At 41.2% G+C, this 17,960-nt stretch overlaps 1 protein-coding gene across 1 annotated transcript; it reads right to left on the reverse strand.

Moving 5' to 3' along the window:
- Nucleotides 1-697: 697 nt before the first annotated feature.
- Nucleotides 698-16,970, reverse strand: treh (trehalase (brush-border membrane glycoprotein)). Its single transcript, XM_072695472.1, has 15 exons — nucleotides 16,894-16,970; nucleotides 14,932-15,032; nucleotides 14,694-14,841; nucleotides 13,257-13,344; nucleotides 13,051-13,151; nucleotides 12,036-12,128; nucleotides 11,370-11,486; nucleotides 11,168-11,290; nucleotides 9,987-10,036; nucleotides 9,363-9,563; nucleotides 7,576-7,793; nucleotides 5,000-5,111; nucleotides 2,887-2,999; nucleotides 1,246-1,299; nucleotides 698-835 (listed from the first exon to the last, which is right to left on the reverse strand). Exons 1-15 carry the CDS (start codon nucleotides 16,968-16,970, stop codon nucleotides 698-700), a joined length of 1,734 nt encoding a protein of 577 aa, XP_072551573.1.
- Nucleotides 16,971-17,960: the final 990 nt, after the last annotated feature.

Below are 17,960 nucleotides of genomic sequence, written 5' to 3' on the forward strand. Positions count from 1 at the left end.
TCCAGCTTCAAGTACGGCTCGGCTCGACCCGCCATCCTTTAAGATCCACGGAAGACGAGCGTCCAGACTTTTTACTGTCCTGCACCGAAGTGGTGGAACGAACTTCCCCTGGGTGTCCGAACAGCAGAGTCCAACGCTCGCTGTCCTCAAACCCAGACTGAAGACCCTCCTCTTCTGAGAGGACTTGGGTGAAGAGTAGAGTAGTAGGAGAGTAGTAGGAGCTCTAAATTTTTGTCTATTTAAACTAGCTGAGGTTCTTCTTCAGTAAACAGTGAAGCTGTTTTGTGAGTCACTCTGAATAAGAGTGTCTGCTAAATGCATGCGTGAATGTAAATGTACATGTTAAGGGGTTAAATCATTCAGAGTATTTTGGTGTGAAATGATCTGATGAAGAGAGGCGTACAGTCAGAACTGTTCTCTATATCACAGAACGTTAAGAAATGAAATGAAATAAAATACATCGGGAGGTACATGCTGGAAGCTGAAAGGCACAACAGTCCATGAAGGTAATGTCATTTTCAGATTTACTGCTGTTAATTTTAGTTCATCTGTCAGATTTATCACCATTATCAACATCACATACTAAAACTCAGAGGACACGAAGTTCAAACCATGTAAAAAGCTACAAGTGGACTACAGTTGACTATCCTGGTCAATATGTTCTTATACCTGAGAAAATTCAGAAGTCATCCCATGATCACAACAATGCTTTGAGAAGGGCGCAAACTAGCCCAATCAGAATGCCAGACGTCAGGCCACTTGCCCCAGAGCTCAGCCTGTCACCATACTGGTCCAGCAGCTGCAGTGCGACACCATTGGTCCAGCCGAATCCCAACTGAGGAAAAGGAAAGCACAAAGCCGAGTTAGTTCAAATAATCAGGGACTCGGTGTGTAACTGGACTGTAACTATCTCGTCTAGATGCGGGCCTGTATTCAGCATCAGCCAGTGCTGTGGTGTCGGGTGAACTCATTGGAAACTTCAGTTTATTTCATGACCCTCTCACCTCGGGATAAAACGACATGGATTAAAATGAGTTTCCTGCTCATCCTCTGAGTCACACTAGTTTTACCCGTAAGCGTGCAACAGTAAATGAGATACTACATCTCTGGAGCCGTTTCACTGGGCTGCAAAACACACTTAATTCAACTCTAATTCCACACGGGATTAAAATGATGTCTCCCTAGAGCTGTGATTGGGATGCAGGGAGAAATATGAATATCTAAATATGATTATAGCGTCAGGACCTGAACTTCATATTCACCACCTCCTCCAGGTTTGCCATCTCCGTTGACATCATACTGCAACAGAGAGAGAGAGAGAGAGAGAGAGAGAGAGAGAGAGACAGATAAAACAAGCTGTACCAATTACTGTAGCGCCGCTCCAGACAAAACAGATTTAAAACAACAGTATATATGTATGCTAGCCTGAGGCAAACAGTGTTCAAAATCTGTCTCCACAGCTACAACAATACATGGCCTAAAGTATGTGGACACTCGCTTGTTGAACATCCCATTTCAAAACATGGTCATTAATATGGAGTGCTGTCCCATTTGGGCTATAATAGCCTCTATTTTTCTAAAAAGCTTTCCTCAAGATTTTGGAGTCTGTGAGAATTTGGTGCATTCACCAGTCACTGTGGAAAACATGGATGCTGTGGTTCGATTGCCTTCCCTTCTATAGAAATGAAGCCTAAACTGTCCACCATGTTGTCAAATGTGCAACCAGAGTCTGCGCAGTAGAGACCAAAGGCCTAGGACCACACCCGCCTACTCATTTGGCAGACCCGGCCCTGACCAAACTCAGTGCAGAAGCAGAGCGGATTTCCCCCTGGACTCCCAGTCTGTCCGGTAAGTGGACGCTCCAACAGTACAAGTGCAGCTCATGTAAGTTCCTCTACAGCTCAGCTCCTCCATGTACTGAACAGAGCCATGCAAAAACTGATCATGTAAAAACGGGCCAGTATCAGCACAGGGAGACTGCTGGAATTTGGAGACACTGGAAAATGGGTGGAGTTTTCTCATTGAAACATACGGGGATGGGCGGAGCTACACATCATACTGCAAACCAGCCATCAGCGGTGCGCTGTCCTACAGCGGTGTGTTTCCTACAGTCATTATTCTACTGTAACCCTGCTTTGTTCACAGGGGCGCAAAGCTGTAGCCTACAATTGCCTCCAGTGGCTTTGGATGCTGTAGCATCAACATTAGCCATCACTTGAACTGTGGGGCCGAGCAGAACCCTGAAAACAACCCCAAACCATTGCCTCTCTAGATTTCACTGTTGGAATCATGCCAAACAGTAATACTAAACCAAAGTTCATCAGTTTATCCATAGTAAAGTGTGATTCAACCAGAGAACATGTATCTACAGCTCCAGACTCATGTGGTACACTTGCCATTGTGCATAGTGATCTTGGGATGTGTGTAGCAGCCACGGAAACCCACCTCACAAAGCTCCAGACACACAGTTTCCATGCTGATACGGCACAAAATTGGCAATTTATATGTATTGTGTATTTCAGAATTCTGCACTGCTCAGTAAGTTTGTCTGGTCTGCTGTTGCTGAGCTATTGATGCTCCTAGATGGTTTCGTTTCACACTATAATTGCACTTACAGTTGGCCAGGGCAGACCTCGCATGTTTGAAGTGACTAAGCTGTACAAACGGCCAGTGTTTATCTATGGACACTGGGCCACTATGTCATTTTATATAGCTGTTAGCAATGGGATGCAGGTGAAACACCTGAACTTAATAATGAGGGGTGTCCATATACCTTTGGCCATATAGCATATAAGAAACCAAAACGCTGAATATAAAAACACAAAGTATATATATATATATATATATATATATATATATATATATGTAACGCATATGAAAACACACCTTCTCAAACATGGCATCATATTTAACATAAGCCAGCCAGTTTGTTCGGATCCACCGCTGGGCTAAATCAAAGGCCAGCTCTTTGGCGTCTGCCAAGTCAAGCTGTGACAAGCCTGAGAGAGAGGAACAATGACAGATGGGGAAATGAGCTGGAGAGCCATAATTGGATGATTTACACTAATCATGTCTTTAAAAACTAGCCCTTAAATACACTGATGTATTATAAGACCAGATGTGCATTACTGGGTACAGTAATCTGTACTGTATTTGTTCTTTATATAATGTAAATGTAGTAAATAAAGTTTTATTTGGAGTGATGCACTACCTCTTATATCCTATACTATTTCTGAGGGCTAGAGTACAGCACAGTTTGATGCTTTCCCAACTCAAACACAACGGGATCAACCCACCTGTCAGTTCCCAGGTTAGGTATATGTTTTCAAACAGAAAAGCTACTAAACTGTGCTGGATTCCACAGTTAAAACTTTTCGTTCCCCTGCCTGTAAAATTAGGTCCTAAACTACAAGGCAAGGTGTTGACTTTGGTTAACTTACTGCACAATAGCAACCACTGAATATATTAAGATATTAAAATAAGATAACCCAAGCTTGTACGATACCAGAAAGCATGCAGCACTGCAGCAATATGAAAGATTTCTGCTTTGTGTTTTAGTGTATTCTCTACTTGCTTCTAAATATGTCACAGACATTTATAACCATTCATTATGCAAGAATTTGTATTTATTGCTCCTGAGCTCCCCCTACAGTTGGGAAGTGTAATTCATGCTTTGAGCCACCCCTAAAGAAAGGCATGCTTTACACATGCATTTCTGGATGAGCTGAGAGAAACAGAACTGTCACTGAAAGGTAAACAAGGTAGAGCAGCATGTGGACTGAGGGGGTAGAGTAATACTACAGGATTTTACACTAATATGACTATGGGTTACGCAGCGTTACACAGCAGCTCTGCAGAGCGCTGTCCTGCTTGCTTCACCAGAGCTCCATAGTGCAGTTGGCAGAGCTCCGAGCCCGGAGTAGCAACGCTAGAGACGCTGTTCTCCCTGATACAGCCAGTGGAGCTTCAGCATGATCTTGAAGCTGCTGATTTACACTTAAAATGCTACATAAATTAGCTTTAAAACGCCAGCCACACTGATTAACACAGGAGTGTGCTGCTCCTGTGCCATGGCAGCTGCTTCTGGGTGAATAACAGGCTTCACTTTTTACAGCTGTTCTTTCAGACAAATAAATATAGGCGGTTCTGCACTCGTCTGACCTGATGTCTGAAGTCCCCCTTACTTTAAAACCAAGACAAGTCCCCGACCACTTGTTCGTATGCAATCTAGCCGACATCCTTAAACACACACATGACCTCACTTAACAGACATCATGCAACATGATAAACGACTATAGGCAGCTATAATGAATCAGAGCTCCCACCTAACGTACTGTGGCTCTGTTGGATTTAAAAAAGGAAAATCTCACAACAAATATTGTTTATACATACGCACACATACGCACACACTTAACTACACACACATGTTCATGTTCAGGGAATACTATGTGCAATATCCCCCCCCCCCCCCCCATGTGCAATTAAGAGTCTTTTGCTGTAAATAGTATTGTTATTGCTCTTTTAATTCTTATTTATATTGTGTATATAGTGTAAATTATTTATCTAAATTTTTGTAACTGAGTGTCTTGCTATCCCTTTCTGCTGTCACACTGTGAATTTCCCCACTGCGGGACTAATAAAGGACTATCTTATCTTATCTTATCTTATCTTATGCTAATTAAGTACTGCTAAGCAGTTAGGCTCCGTTTAGCTTTTGAGGTATATTACACTCTGTATTTCCCTACTGTTTACTGGGAGTGATCAATAGGCCGGATGTGCAGTCATACTGATCAGTTCAATCAGCTCAAACCTCCGATATGAGCTGACGGATCCTTGTTTGGTTCTGGGGTTTGTCAATTTTCTGATACCTGAACTTAATCGGAAAACTGAGAACTGTCAGCTCATATAGAACAACATCAGACAGACAGAAAGGTTTGCTCAGGGGGGGTCACAATATTCATGCCTGCATCCCATGCAGATACCTTCATCTTGCTCATACCTTCTATGACTATATGCTGGAGCGGGGGCCAGGCATTAGGCATGTCCCACTGTTGCCCGCTCTCACTCAGGGAGGTGGGAATGCCATTAGGGTAGTCCAGACCTCCACTGCCCTGCGGGAGAGAGAGAGAGAGAGAGAGAGAGAGAGAGAGAGAAAGAGAGAGAGAGAGAGAGGTAAAGGCATGACTACACAAATATGGTGTGTAAAGAGTTCCATCTGCTGGACAGTGCTGTGCATTTCATCACATTGGGAGTGGGTCAACCTTCTGCAGTTCATATGATGCAACTTACAGATGCTTTACGTGCTCTGTAGTAGTAATAAACATGGCTCAGACGCACACAGCTCGAGTGTGAGTGTCCTAATTAGACAAGCATGAAAACAAAGCATGGAGGCTGAAAATGAGCAAAAACATTGTGTTTTCATTTGCCGTTGACGCTGAATTAAATATGTGTCTCACAACAGCATTCACATTTGTGATTGCAAGCCATCACATAAATGCCAAAACACCAGTGTTTCCTTTTTTTTCATTTGCAAGATGCAAATAGTAGAGCTGCTTTATAAACAGTATCCAAAGTATTCTTGAGAGAATCAATCGAGGGCAAGACCTTGTTTCTGAACACGAATCTCTAATTTAAACTTCCCGACAGCAGCATAGGCTCGGGGGATCTGACAAATTCGTCTGATCTTTTAGTGGACAACCGAGAATACAGAGAGAAGCTCCTGCTCTCAAAACATCTCAGAAAATCTCTGAAAACACTTGACAAATGTTACTGGACGCTAAATTGCTTCTATTTTCTGAAATGCAGCCCAGCATGCTTCAGGCCCTGCATGCGCTCTGCAGGCAGGTCCGGACAGTCTGTATTAATGACACTTGGAAGAGTGATGAGATAATTCAGTGGTTAACTCTACAGCAGGAAAACATTCACTGCCAAACTACCCCTAAAGACCGGCCATGTCTTGTAGTTAGCAATATTAGCATGACTTTAGGGTCGCGGTACGAGTATGGCAACTTTCTGAGTGGGTTTCCGGCCTCTCTAATTGCCCACTATTCTCAAGCTTGCAATACATGGCAAGAGTTGCTCTGTGTGTCAGAGCATGAAATGAGTCATATTCCAGTTACGCTCGCAGTTCACTCATCCACACGTTATGTAACGCAGTGACTCAGAGGTGAGACCTGTGTGTACACAAACTAGAACATCCAAAACATTAGCAACAGATAATTGCTTTAAAAACTGGGATCAGACAGATCGTTAGCCTTGACTGGCATCTCAAACCGACGTCGGCTGGTGTATTTCCTGTACTCTAGAAGAGCTAGAGGAGCTTTCTTGTTTGCTGGGCTTCTACCAGGGTTTCTGTTAGCTGGTAAATGAAAATCTCACTGGCAGGAGCGTGCCTAAGCCCTGGCTACGAGGCTATTTGTATTATTTAAACAAACTCATAAAGAGGGTCGGCTCTGTCCTGGGATGCTTCTTAGACCCAGTGCAGGTGGTGGGAGACAGAGGGATGACAGCCATGCTCTTATCTTATTTATTTCAACACAGTGCAACTGCACCAACCAAGCCACAGTACTTTTAAATCCTCTGACCCACAATTTTCATTTTTTTCCACCAAGTTGGGTTATTGAAATTGCAGTTGAGGCTAAAAAGCACCAAAATTGTTTATTATAAATATGCAGTGGCAACATTGATATGTACAGTTACAGCCCAGCAGTCCAGCACAAACCAGTATAACTTAGGATATGGACCAATATCATTTGCCAAAGCAGAAGCAATAATAATAATAATAATAAGCAGCATTAAAATATGCATAATGTTTAATTGTAGATAATTATAAATTGTAAGCTATTAGCTACTGAATATTACCTGACACTAATCTAATAAGCATGAGGATGAAAGGATACAGTGTATAACATAACAGCTATTTTAGTGAGCAGAGACTTGAATTGGAATTATTCCCATTGCTTGGACTATTTCTTTTAACTATTTCCATTTTGAAGGTTTAAGATCAATGTAGTTAATGCTTCGGTCTGTGGTTGTGTTTGGGTGTAGTCCCCTTTATCAATAGACTTGATAGACAGGTTAAGTGTAGTAGCTTGTTTCAGTGAAATGGTTCTAATAGAGCGAAGCTTCTCATAGGAAACGCTGATTTCATGAGCATTTAAGGGGCAGTATCTCAACCTTTTTGTACAGTATAAGCAGTACAAAAAGGTCCTAGTGAAAAACTCTGGCTATTTCTTTGCTAATAAATGTAGTGCTGATTCTCATATTTTAGAAATATTTATGTATCAATATAGGCAGATATGTACAAAAAGAATATGTGGAATTGGCATCAGCCCAGAATTACACTGGTGACCCCCCTGCATGGTGTTCCAACACACCCAGTTTACCTCAGGAAGGGCTTGTAAATCGCTCATTAGTCACATCAGTTGCAGGGCAGTACTATCCCAGGAGCAGGATTAAGCAGTGTTGATTTTCTAAATATTACCATTACAGATACCAATGATACTGGACAGATACTTAAACAATTACTTGAGTACTCAAACACAACCCTAGTTATAAAGAGAGCAGTCCACTCACTCTCAGATACTGCAGAGCCAGCTGTCCCATGCCAGGCTGCGAATGGCTCCGTGCCCAGAGAGGACTGAGGTTAGTTGGATAGAAGGCTTGGTGCCTGGCCCCACTCAGCAAATTGTAATCAAACCAGGCTCCTTTCTCTGCCTCCCAGAACACACTCTCTATGGCCTTCAGCCTGGCAGAGGCCGCACTGTCATACAGCACCGCTCTCTCCTCGTCGCCTACGGACAACAAAACAGAAGAAAGCACTTAGAAAACCCACTGACATACAGTATAGCGTCTCAATGTTCAGTGGGCAGCCTGCTCATTTACACAACCTAGGAAAAGGAAAGGTGTGCTGCTCACGGTGATAACTTTCTGATGTTCAGAGGCCAACAAGAGCTCCTCAATATTTTACTGTAATTGAATTAATGAATTATTATTAGTATTATTAGTGAAGCTATTTTAAATTAGTGAATTCAGCGAGGTCCTGATTGAGTCCACATTCAAACCTGGCAGGAATGCAAGCAAGACTGCAGTTTGTCTGCAGTGTTAAACTGCTGTGGATATGAATAAATAAATGTAGATTACAATGTGGAAACGATTATAGATTGAGAACAGCAATTAAACTTATTTTATTTAGGTTATCATACCAGGACATTTACACAACGTAACGCCTCTACATTTATAAAGTTAATGTGCTTTAAACTGCAGGCTTAAGTAATACTACGGGTAATATTAAAATGATAAATATCCTCCGTAAATCCAGATTCTCATACAACGTATGTCCAGCGCCGGCTAGAGGGGTTTAAAGCTGAGCTGTGGAGCAGAAGTCCTGTGTTCTGGTAAGTGATGTAGCTCTATTAAGCTCTGGGAAGAGTTTAATATGTATTTATGATCCAGAACTAATCATCCAATATCAATACCTGGCCATATGCTAATGATCATGTGGCTGAATGCATTCAAATCCTCACAGCAGTGTGTAAACCCTTCTCAGTAGAGATTGTTAAAGCAGCAAAGTAGTCCAGATGTAAGAGTCTGAGCTGTAATTTATCACTCAAGATTCTCAAACTTGATAACAAACAAAGATTCATTATATAGGCAAAAGTATTGGGACACCTGCTCATTCTTTGTTTCTTCTGAAATCAGGGGGATTAAAAAGAGATGATCCTGCTTTCGTTGGAGTAACTGTCTCTACTGTCTAGTAGACTTTCTACTAGCTTTTGGAGCATCCCATCTCATTGCCCCCAACACATCCCAATTAAAAGTACTGGATGGAGCTCCTCCACCATCATTCCAAAGAACACAGTTCTTCCACTGCTCCACAGCTCAATGCTGGGGGGCTTTATACCCCTCTAGCCCACGCCTGGCATTAGGCAGCATGATGTTTATCTGCTTTGGAGAGTCCTATTCTATTGGCAGTCCTTCTTCTTTACAGGGACTAGACATAATAGCTGTGTTCCAAAGCCTAGTTGGCATTTCTCAGCTGCTACGTCAAAGACTGTTGTTCTGAAGTGAAGGACAGTTCGTATGAAGCCTCAGCATCCTCAAAAATGGTGCATAATGAAGCCTCCAGAGCTTCAGAGAGTCTCCAGAGAGTTTATTTTAACATATTTATAATTACATTATTTTTTCATGGGCTCCAAGCTGTGCGCAGGAGTCGGGACATTTCCAGTGACATCACCCCGCTGCCTTGTTAGACTGTTCCAACAAGCTACTAATACGAAGTCCTACCTAAGACCCACCCAACCTCAGCTTCAGCCTAGGCTTTGGAACGATCTTTGGTCCACAGACCAAGTGTTCTCGCTCACCCAGTATCCTGGAGAAGGTGGCCAAGAGGTGTTCATTGCGATACAGCAGAGCATTGAGCTCGACGGGCAGGATGGAGCTGGTGTTGGTGTCTTTGAAGGACCCAGCGTTTTGACCTGAGCTGTCGATGTACCAGCGCGTTGAGAAGTCCCAACCAGACTCAGCTCCTGCTTGTAGCTCTGCCCACAACTTCTCCTGAGCCTCTGAGAGAGAAAGACATACACATGCACTACCTACAGTCAGCGGCCGTTTAATCAGGTACATTTACAATATTGATGCGCTTTGCCTGCAGGCACCCGAGCAAAAGCACCATTGTCCACTGGGGGGGCTTGGCACATAGCTGGAAAACTGCTACGCTACAAATTGTGCATGGCAACAGTATGCACTAGTGTTTGTCCCAAACAGGTAGGTGTCTGATAAAGTGGCCAATGCACACAGTGGTCAAATGCCCCAGACAATACCATATCACAAACATGGGGACGTCACTGCTGTGCTCAGAATACAACACCACCCAAATAACATGTGGTTAGGGATAACTGTGTGGTGCTCCTATGATGGTGTCTTTTCAATAATGGATATGGAACAGAGTGGCTGACAAATTGTGCATACTAACAACATGCACTTACCAGCAGGTAGACCTTCTGCGAGCTCTGCATCATGGGTATATGACTCAGGCCTGCAGAACACAAAGACAAAACATCAGCTAAGTAACTCTTCAATGTAACATGCACTATATGCCCAAATGTTTGTGGACACACCTTCTAATGAATGCATTCTTTACTTCAAGTTACACCCATTGCTGACACAGATGTGCAAATGCACACACACTCACAGCCTAAAGAAATATGGCCAATAAAATGATCTATGACCCTATTGGCTCCATGCTGCCTGATGCCAGGTGTGGGCTAGAGGGGTATAAAGCCCCCCAGCATTGAGCTGTGGAGCAGTGGAAGAACTGTGCTCTCTGGAATGATGGTGGAGGAGCTCCATCCAGTACTTTTAAATGGGATGAGTTAGGGATGAAATTAGGATTGGGATAATCAGCAGAATCACAGCAGTGCATCTCCAAAATCTTAAACACACAAGCATAAACACACATCCAAGCTAGTGAGGACCAGCTAAATCTAGGGCCGCAGACTGGCGGGGTGCTGGTGCTTGTGTTTTGTCTCCTAGCACAGTTTGTTCTCTCATTTTAACTCTAGTCTTTCCCAGGCAGAACACTAGATTATATTGTGGTGAACTTGTAGGCTATGCTAGCGCACTGCAGGCACTCCATGCACATGCTCAGTAGTCTGTCCTGTCGGGCTAACGGGAGCAGTGAATATGTGAGCTCTTAAGCCGTGTTTTTGAGTGGTTTCTACAAAGTTGCTTACACATTGTTAAAATGACAATTACGATATTATCATAGATGATATTTACATTTATGACATTTAACTGAGGCTCTTATCCAGAGTGATTTACAAGGTGGGCCAATGTAGTGTTGGGAGTCTTGCCCAAGGACTCTTATTGGTGTAGCGCAACATAGTCACTCAGACCGAGGATCGATCGTAGTGGTGTTATCTGTTGCGCCACACCAACATATCGCACACCCCTACTGCCTATGTTTGCATTGCAGACCCATCAATGGCGACTCCTAGTTCGTATCACCGAGAAGAAAATCATAGCTGCAGAACACCCTTCATCAGCAGACCACACTGGATGACTGTTCTGCATCGTCCCGGCTCAATTATACAGAACATGTGAAAAATCAGTGGAATACCCCTTTAAGGAGTTCGCGACACCATAATATCAGTGTAGGGATTCTTACCTGGGCTGGCCCACCAGTACATTATACCGGTTCAGGAGATGCACGGCCCCTTTCATGTCAACTTCAATGGAACGATTCTGCATCCAAAAGTTATACTCCTTCTCCAAGGTTGGTAAGGCCTCCCTGCAAACACCACCAACACACGCTGTCAGAGCCCACTGATTACACTGCTGCTGTTGGGAATTTACTGTAAATGCAATACCTGAGGAATTCTGCGTCTTTGGTGGCCTCATAGTAACTCTCCACCATTAGGCAGAGGAAGGGTGGCTGGCTGCGTCGCTCATAATAAATTCTGCCACCATTTGGTACAAAACCATATCTGCATTAAAAACAATTATATTCTGATTAATGTCGGTCATGGATTTCATAAATCAACATTATAAAAGAACTGTTATATTCAGGCTGCAAAACCAGTAAAGCTGTAAAACCAGTGCTTTATTGGTTTATATAGAGAAGCTAAGGAACACTATATGTCCATATGTTTGTGGACACCCTGTCTATTCCCTGCTAATAGGACTGCTTAGGACTCTCTAGTGCAGATAAACATGAACCTAATGCCAGGCATGGGCTAGAGGGGTATAAAGCCCCCCAGCATCGAGGAGCTGTGGAGCAGTGGAAGAACTGTGTTCACTGGAATGATGGTGGTGGAGCTCCATCCAATAATTCTGGGATGATGGGGTGGGATGGTGATCATCATCAAACATCCTGACCTCACTAATACTCTTGTTGCTGAATGCAATCAAATCAATGCTTCTCCAAAATCTAGTAGAAGACCCTTTTCCCCAGACAGTAGATCATCACAGTTACTCTTTTAATCTCCTTGATTTCAGAAGAAGGTTTAGGTGAAGGTCAAAGGCAGTGAGGTCACCTGTTCACCATATACAGGAAGTTCTGGATCATTCCTTTGGCTGTATCCATCATCTCAGAGAGGAGAAGACCATTTAACACCCAGTACGAGTCCCTGTGAGGTAAACCATAAGGTAACAAATGGTTTCATCAAACCAGATCAGTGGTCAGTTTCTGTCCACAGGGCAGTGCACAAACCTACTCAACACCACAGTGCCTGATACCCTCACACCAGCAGCACACACACACTACCATATAACTTCCACTGTATTAAAAACGGTCTATAATATAATATCTGCTTATCTGGTAAATGGAGTAAGGGGTGGCTGATAATTGTGCAGGACAGCAGATAGGCTTTAGTTGGCAACTGTATACCTACAGTCTTCCTCTTATGTATAAATACCGCTGATAGATTATTTGAAAATATGAGTGATTATATGAAATATGAAGGTATTTATCATCATACAATAGTGCCTTTATTACGCACCAAGGAGCCAAAACATCATTTAATTTGTAACTCACAGCTGTATAATAATAATATTTAAAACAGCGACACCAGCAGGGAATCATATCAGTGTTTTAGTTTCGGTGTTAAAAATATAATACTATTATAATATGTAGCTTCTGGGAGCTGTAGCTGGTGAGAAACCAGACAGAAAGCGTAGAGCTTGACATTTTGTTTTCCATGATCCCTCCTTAAAATAAGGGCATAAAAATATGTGTGTTTCATTCTGAGATCAAATAACCCATAATAAATAAATAAATAAATAAAAATGTTATATAAATAAAATAAAAAATAATAAAAGTTACGTTAAAAGACATCTCGCTAAATTTGCCCCAATTAAAGTCAAATTCTTACTATTTATAAATAAAAAATAACTTAAATACTCAACAGTGTCTTTTGGCAACTTTAATATATATATATATATATATATATATATATACTTGCAACAATAATGGACCTTTAAGGCAGACAGACCTCAACATATTGCCATTCAAGCAGACATAAAAGGGTGAGCATATGTGGGTTCCCTTACCAGTAGTAAAACTCAGTGAAGCGTCCACCTGGCACAATGACGGGATTTGGGACATAGATCATTGAGTGCAGCTGGGGATTGTCTCTGACGTCATTACTGACCTGAGAATACGGAGTGAGAGAGCGAGAGAGCGAGAGATTGAGATCCATCATGAGGACGCCTTGATCAGTTTTGCAGTTTAAAAAATGCAGCTCTACGGCACTGACCTTTCGACCAAGTGACTTCCACAAACCATGCAACTGCTCAGCCCAGCTGCGAAGATTGGGGTCAGAGACCTTGGACAGGAATTTGGGGCTGCAAAACAATAAAACCACAGCTACCGTCCTTCCTGATTTTAAATGACATAAATATGAAGTACAACGGCACAACCCCTCACGCTAACAGCTGTAGCGCTCCTAAACCACAGTGGACACCTCACACCCTAATCTATAAACCTAATCTATAAACCTAATCTATAAATCTAATCTATAAACCTAATCTATAAATCTAATCTATAAACCTAATCTATAAACCTAATCTATAACTGAACTGAGCTTCTAAACTTCACTGAACTGCAGCACAGTACTGATACATAACATGCAGAACATTTGCACTAAGGTTATTTGCACAGCTGTACAGATGTTAATCTTCTGTAAATGTTTATATAATTATATCTGTACATATTAGGGTTTTTTCCAGCTCTTTATTACTATTCGTACTTATTTTATACACTTATTTAACTTATTATTCTTTATTCTATTTATTGTTTAGCGTATTTTTCTCAGTGTAATGCTTTACTTGTTAACAGTCTGTTTGTTTGTTTGTTACATGTAATACTTGTGTTGCTCTCACCAAGTACAATTCCTCCCAGATTCTGATTCTGATAAATGTATTGATTATGCTTTGAACTGGGCACATTTTAAAATCTGTAATATAAACAATGGCTTCAAGTGAAATCCATCCTGTTTTGCAGACAAAGTCATTCGAAATGGTTTTAAGTGAAATGTAACATTGTAAAAACAGACATCATTAAACTCATTAACTCTGTTAATTAGTTATGGCTCCCCTAGTGGTGTGCTCAACCCCAAGAAAGAGCAGAAGGTTATTAGGCAAAAAAGCATAACTTTTTTATATATTTTTAATATATCAATAACTGAATTATTTTGGTATTTTTTGCCCAATATGGTTCTGCCAATTAACCCACGCTTTCATAGTTCCCTTTAGCAGTAGCGATGCTCCTGAAACTGGGAAGGTAAGGACTTAACACACGTCTCCTCTGATGCATGTAAAATCAGCCACTGCCTCTTTTCTACCTTTCGACACGCTCAGAAGAAAGCACCGGGCCTCCCGCTCCACCACGCCAGCTAACCTGTGCCGTCCAACATCGCTTTTAGAGTGATGAGGGAGAGAGCATGGCCAATTGTGCTCTCTTTGACTCCGTCCTCTGATGGCAAAGCAACATGGCTCGGGATTTGAACTCAAACCTGGTGCAATAGGCTGCTCTTTAAGCAGTTTTTTAAAAAGGATGAAGCCTCGACTGCACAGTCTATAGAAGTCCCCCTTTAAGCTACATTTTATTATGATATGTTCTGCATCTGGAAAAAAGGGCTTGAGTCTTAAAATTGAGACTCCTATTTTTGACGGTAGACAGGGGAGTATCTTACTTGTCATGCCAATCGGGAGGAGTCCACGGCTCAAACTCCGTCCCATCACCCGAAAAATACGTGTTTACAAACACCTTCAGCTCAGAGGCAGGAATGACCTGATCTGGAAACTTCTGCATCAGGTTGGAGAAGGCATCTAAAACAACCTCTGAACAGAGAGGAAAGAGCAAGAGTTCAGCAGACAGAGAAAACACGGGGTAGCAGAGGTGAAAAGCAAAAGACCAAAGCAGCCTCGTACTCGGGTCTGCAGTCAGCTTCATATCCACAAAGGCCTTGTTGTCATTAAACAGCTTTGCAGTCTGGACCTGCCGCAGGAGCTCCCCAGTGCAGTAGATCTCACTAGAGACACAGATATCAAGCAGTTGGACACGAGGCAGTAGCAAGCCAGTAGGTCTGATGTTCAAGGTAGTGCTCATTAAAAAACGAGATCAGTGGCCTTCTCTAAGCAGGTCTGCTTTACTGACGACGTCTGATCAGCTGGGTTATCATCATTCCAGAGTTCAGTAATAGGAGGACCACCCGTCTCTGTCTGTGTGATCCGTTATGAACTTCAGGCGACTCTTTGTAGCCTGGCCTTTAACAGCAATGGTGTTCTGTGGCAGCTTGAGTCCATAAATTAGGAGCAAGCCTCGAAACAACTAACATGGTCACATGGTTTGCATATAGTAAAGCAGTGTTGTAGGGAGCGAGTCTGGTCTTGGTCCAGACAGCAGTCTTAAGACTGCTAGTGTATATATAGTTTATAATATATAGTAGTAGTGTAATAACTTAAATATAGTTTAGTATATAGTAGTAGTGTAATAACTAATATAGTTTGGTATATAGTAGTAGTGTAATAACTAATATAGTTTGGTATATAGTAGTAGTGTAATAACTAATATAGTTTAGTATATAGTAGTAGTATAACTGTAATTTTAGTTGTATAACTGTAGTTTAGTATATAGTAGTAGTATAACTGTAATTTTAGTTGTATAACTGTAGTTTAGTATATAGTAGTAGTATAACTATAATTTTAGTTGTATAACTGTAGTTTAGTATATAGTAGTAGTATAACTGTAATTTTAGTACATAGTAGTAGTATAACTGTAATATAGTTTAGTATATAGAAGTAGTGTAACTGTAGTCTAACAAATTGTGAAATATATATAAAGTTCCTTTTTCCTTTGTTATATTGTTATTTAGGTTATTTGATGTTTTTTTAAGTATGTATTTTATTATATTCAGTTTTGTAGAATATTATGAAATTATTTAGGTATTATTAAGGTGGAGGCTTTTTATAAACCTATATGGATTTTGCATCTACCTGCACTGTATATCACGTCACTTTTGTTTTATGAGTTTTTTAAAGTGTGCAAAGAAACTAAACTAAACTTTATTATTTTAACAACAGGTTTGGGGGACACTAAATTAGTTACACTAATAGACTGTTGTATGTTTGTTTACCTAAACTTAGACCATAGCAATAAAAATAACTTACCTTAACAGTTAATGAGTGAACTGATATTAATGGATTAATGAGAGTTAAATATTCCAGCTTGACCGGATCCTCTGGTCTCCTCTTAAGATCTCCTTTAACCACAAGCAGCTAAAGTGTTTGTTTTTTGTCAGATTTCTTGCAGTGGAGTCTGTTTTAGGCTGCAAACTGACAGTTAGGTAAAATATGTTACGAAAGTGGCCTCCAGAGGGCGCAGGTCTGCACTCCCCTCCCTATATGTGCTCTGAATCTGAGACAAGTGTTACTGCACAAAATATTTACCCATTATTATTATTATTATTATTTTGTTTTTTATTATTATTATATTTTGCAACGGATTTAGAAGCGTGTATATATGATCAAAATGTCTCTTTTACAAAAATACTTTTACATTTCAAATTCCATATTGTTTTCCTTTCTTTTAATCTTATTCAGGCTTTTATGGTTTGTTTTATTGTTGATGTTGTCCACTTTTATGTTATTATTTATGTGTTCTGTGACTTTAATCTTTTTACTGTTTTATTGTATAGTGTCCTCGGGTACCTTGGAAGGCTTTATACACAAAATGAGCTTTAAACTAAAATGAGCTCACTAACTCAAAAACTCCTGTAGCTGTGATGTGATGTGGCTACATGTGGTACATATGGGTTCAGGTAACAGGTACAGTGAACTTTGTATATACACACACACACACACACACACACAGGAGTGAGAATGGGAACCCACCTGTCACACGGAGGAGGGAAAGCAGCTTCATGAGAACCCAAGATGAACAAGAAAACCCCAACAGAGAGCCACCACATGTTTTTACAGTCAAAGCAGGACCACTTTCTGCAGCGAGGAGCGGTCAGGCCACTGCAGCTCCAGCAGGACCAGAACCCAGCCTATCTAAATGATCTGTGGATGACGACGAGTTTATAGCCCTGAGGTGATTAACCTCCCCCCTAAACAGATGGCTTATGACTTCTCTTCGGGGAAGTCAGGGCAGTGTACAACCCGTCCTCATATTTAGTCACTGATTTAAGGTCATTCAAGTTTCTCACAAATGTGTTTATAAAAGTATTGGGACACCTGCTCATTCACTGTTTCTTCTGAAAACAAAAGTATTAAAAGAGCTGATCCAGAGAAGAAGGCATTGCTGTGAGGATTTGATTGCATCCAGCGACAAGAGTGTTAGTGAGGTCAGGATGTTGGATGATGATCACCACTCCACCTCATCATCCCCAACTCACCCTAAAAGTTCTGGATGGAGCTCCTCCACCATCATGCCAGAGAACAGTTCTTCCACTGCTCCACAGCTCAATGCTGGGGGGCTTTATAACCTTCTAGCCCACGCCTGGCATTCTTAGGCAGCATGGAGCCAATAGGTTAATGATGTCTGTCTGCTCCAGGGAGTCCTATTCTATTGGCAGTACTTCTTCTCTACAGAGACTAGACAAGATGTGTGTAGATTAGCCACATCTGTGTCAGCAATGGGCGCAGCTTAAATGCACTCATTAGAAAGGGTGTCCACAAACATTTGGACACATTGTGTATTACATATAAATATATATCTTAGAACCAAGCACACGACTCAAAGTTTAAACAACTGTCATTCTGTTTTAAGGTAAACGGTTTGAAAGAGCTAATATCATATTTATATATATATATATATATATATATATATATATATATATATAAATAAAAATATAAAAATATAAAATTAGAGATTACATATACACACACACACTTATAAATATATATATAATCATTTCTGGAGGGACTGAATTGTGTGAGCATATGGACAAATGTGC

This window comes from Salminus brasiliensis, chromosome 13 (genome assembly GCF_030463535.1).
Source record: "Salminus brasiliensis chromosome 13, fSalBra1.hap2, whole genome shotgun sequence".
Classification (NCBI taxonomy): Eukaryota; Metazoa; Chordata; class Actinopteri; order Characiformes; family Bryconidae; genus Salminus; species Salminus brasiliensis.

Excerpts from the sequence above, each read along its gene's own strand:
- treh (XM_072695472.1), bottom strand. The coding sequence starts at position 16,970 with ATGTGGTGGCTCTCTGTTGGGGTTTTCTTGTTCATCTTGGGTTCTCAT. Across the intron at positions 11,487-12,035 it reads TTCCTGTATATGGTGAACAG|ATATGGTTTTGTACCAAATG; the intron begins GTGACCTCACTG and ends TTTTTAATGCAG. Across the intron at positions 1,300-2,886 it reads ATGATGCCATGTTTGAGAAG|TATGATGTCAACGGAGATGG; the intron begins GTGTGTTTTCAT and ends TCTCTGTTGCAG.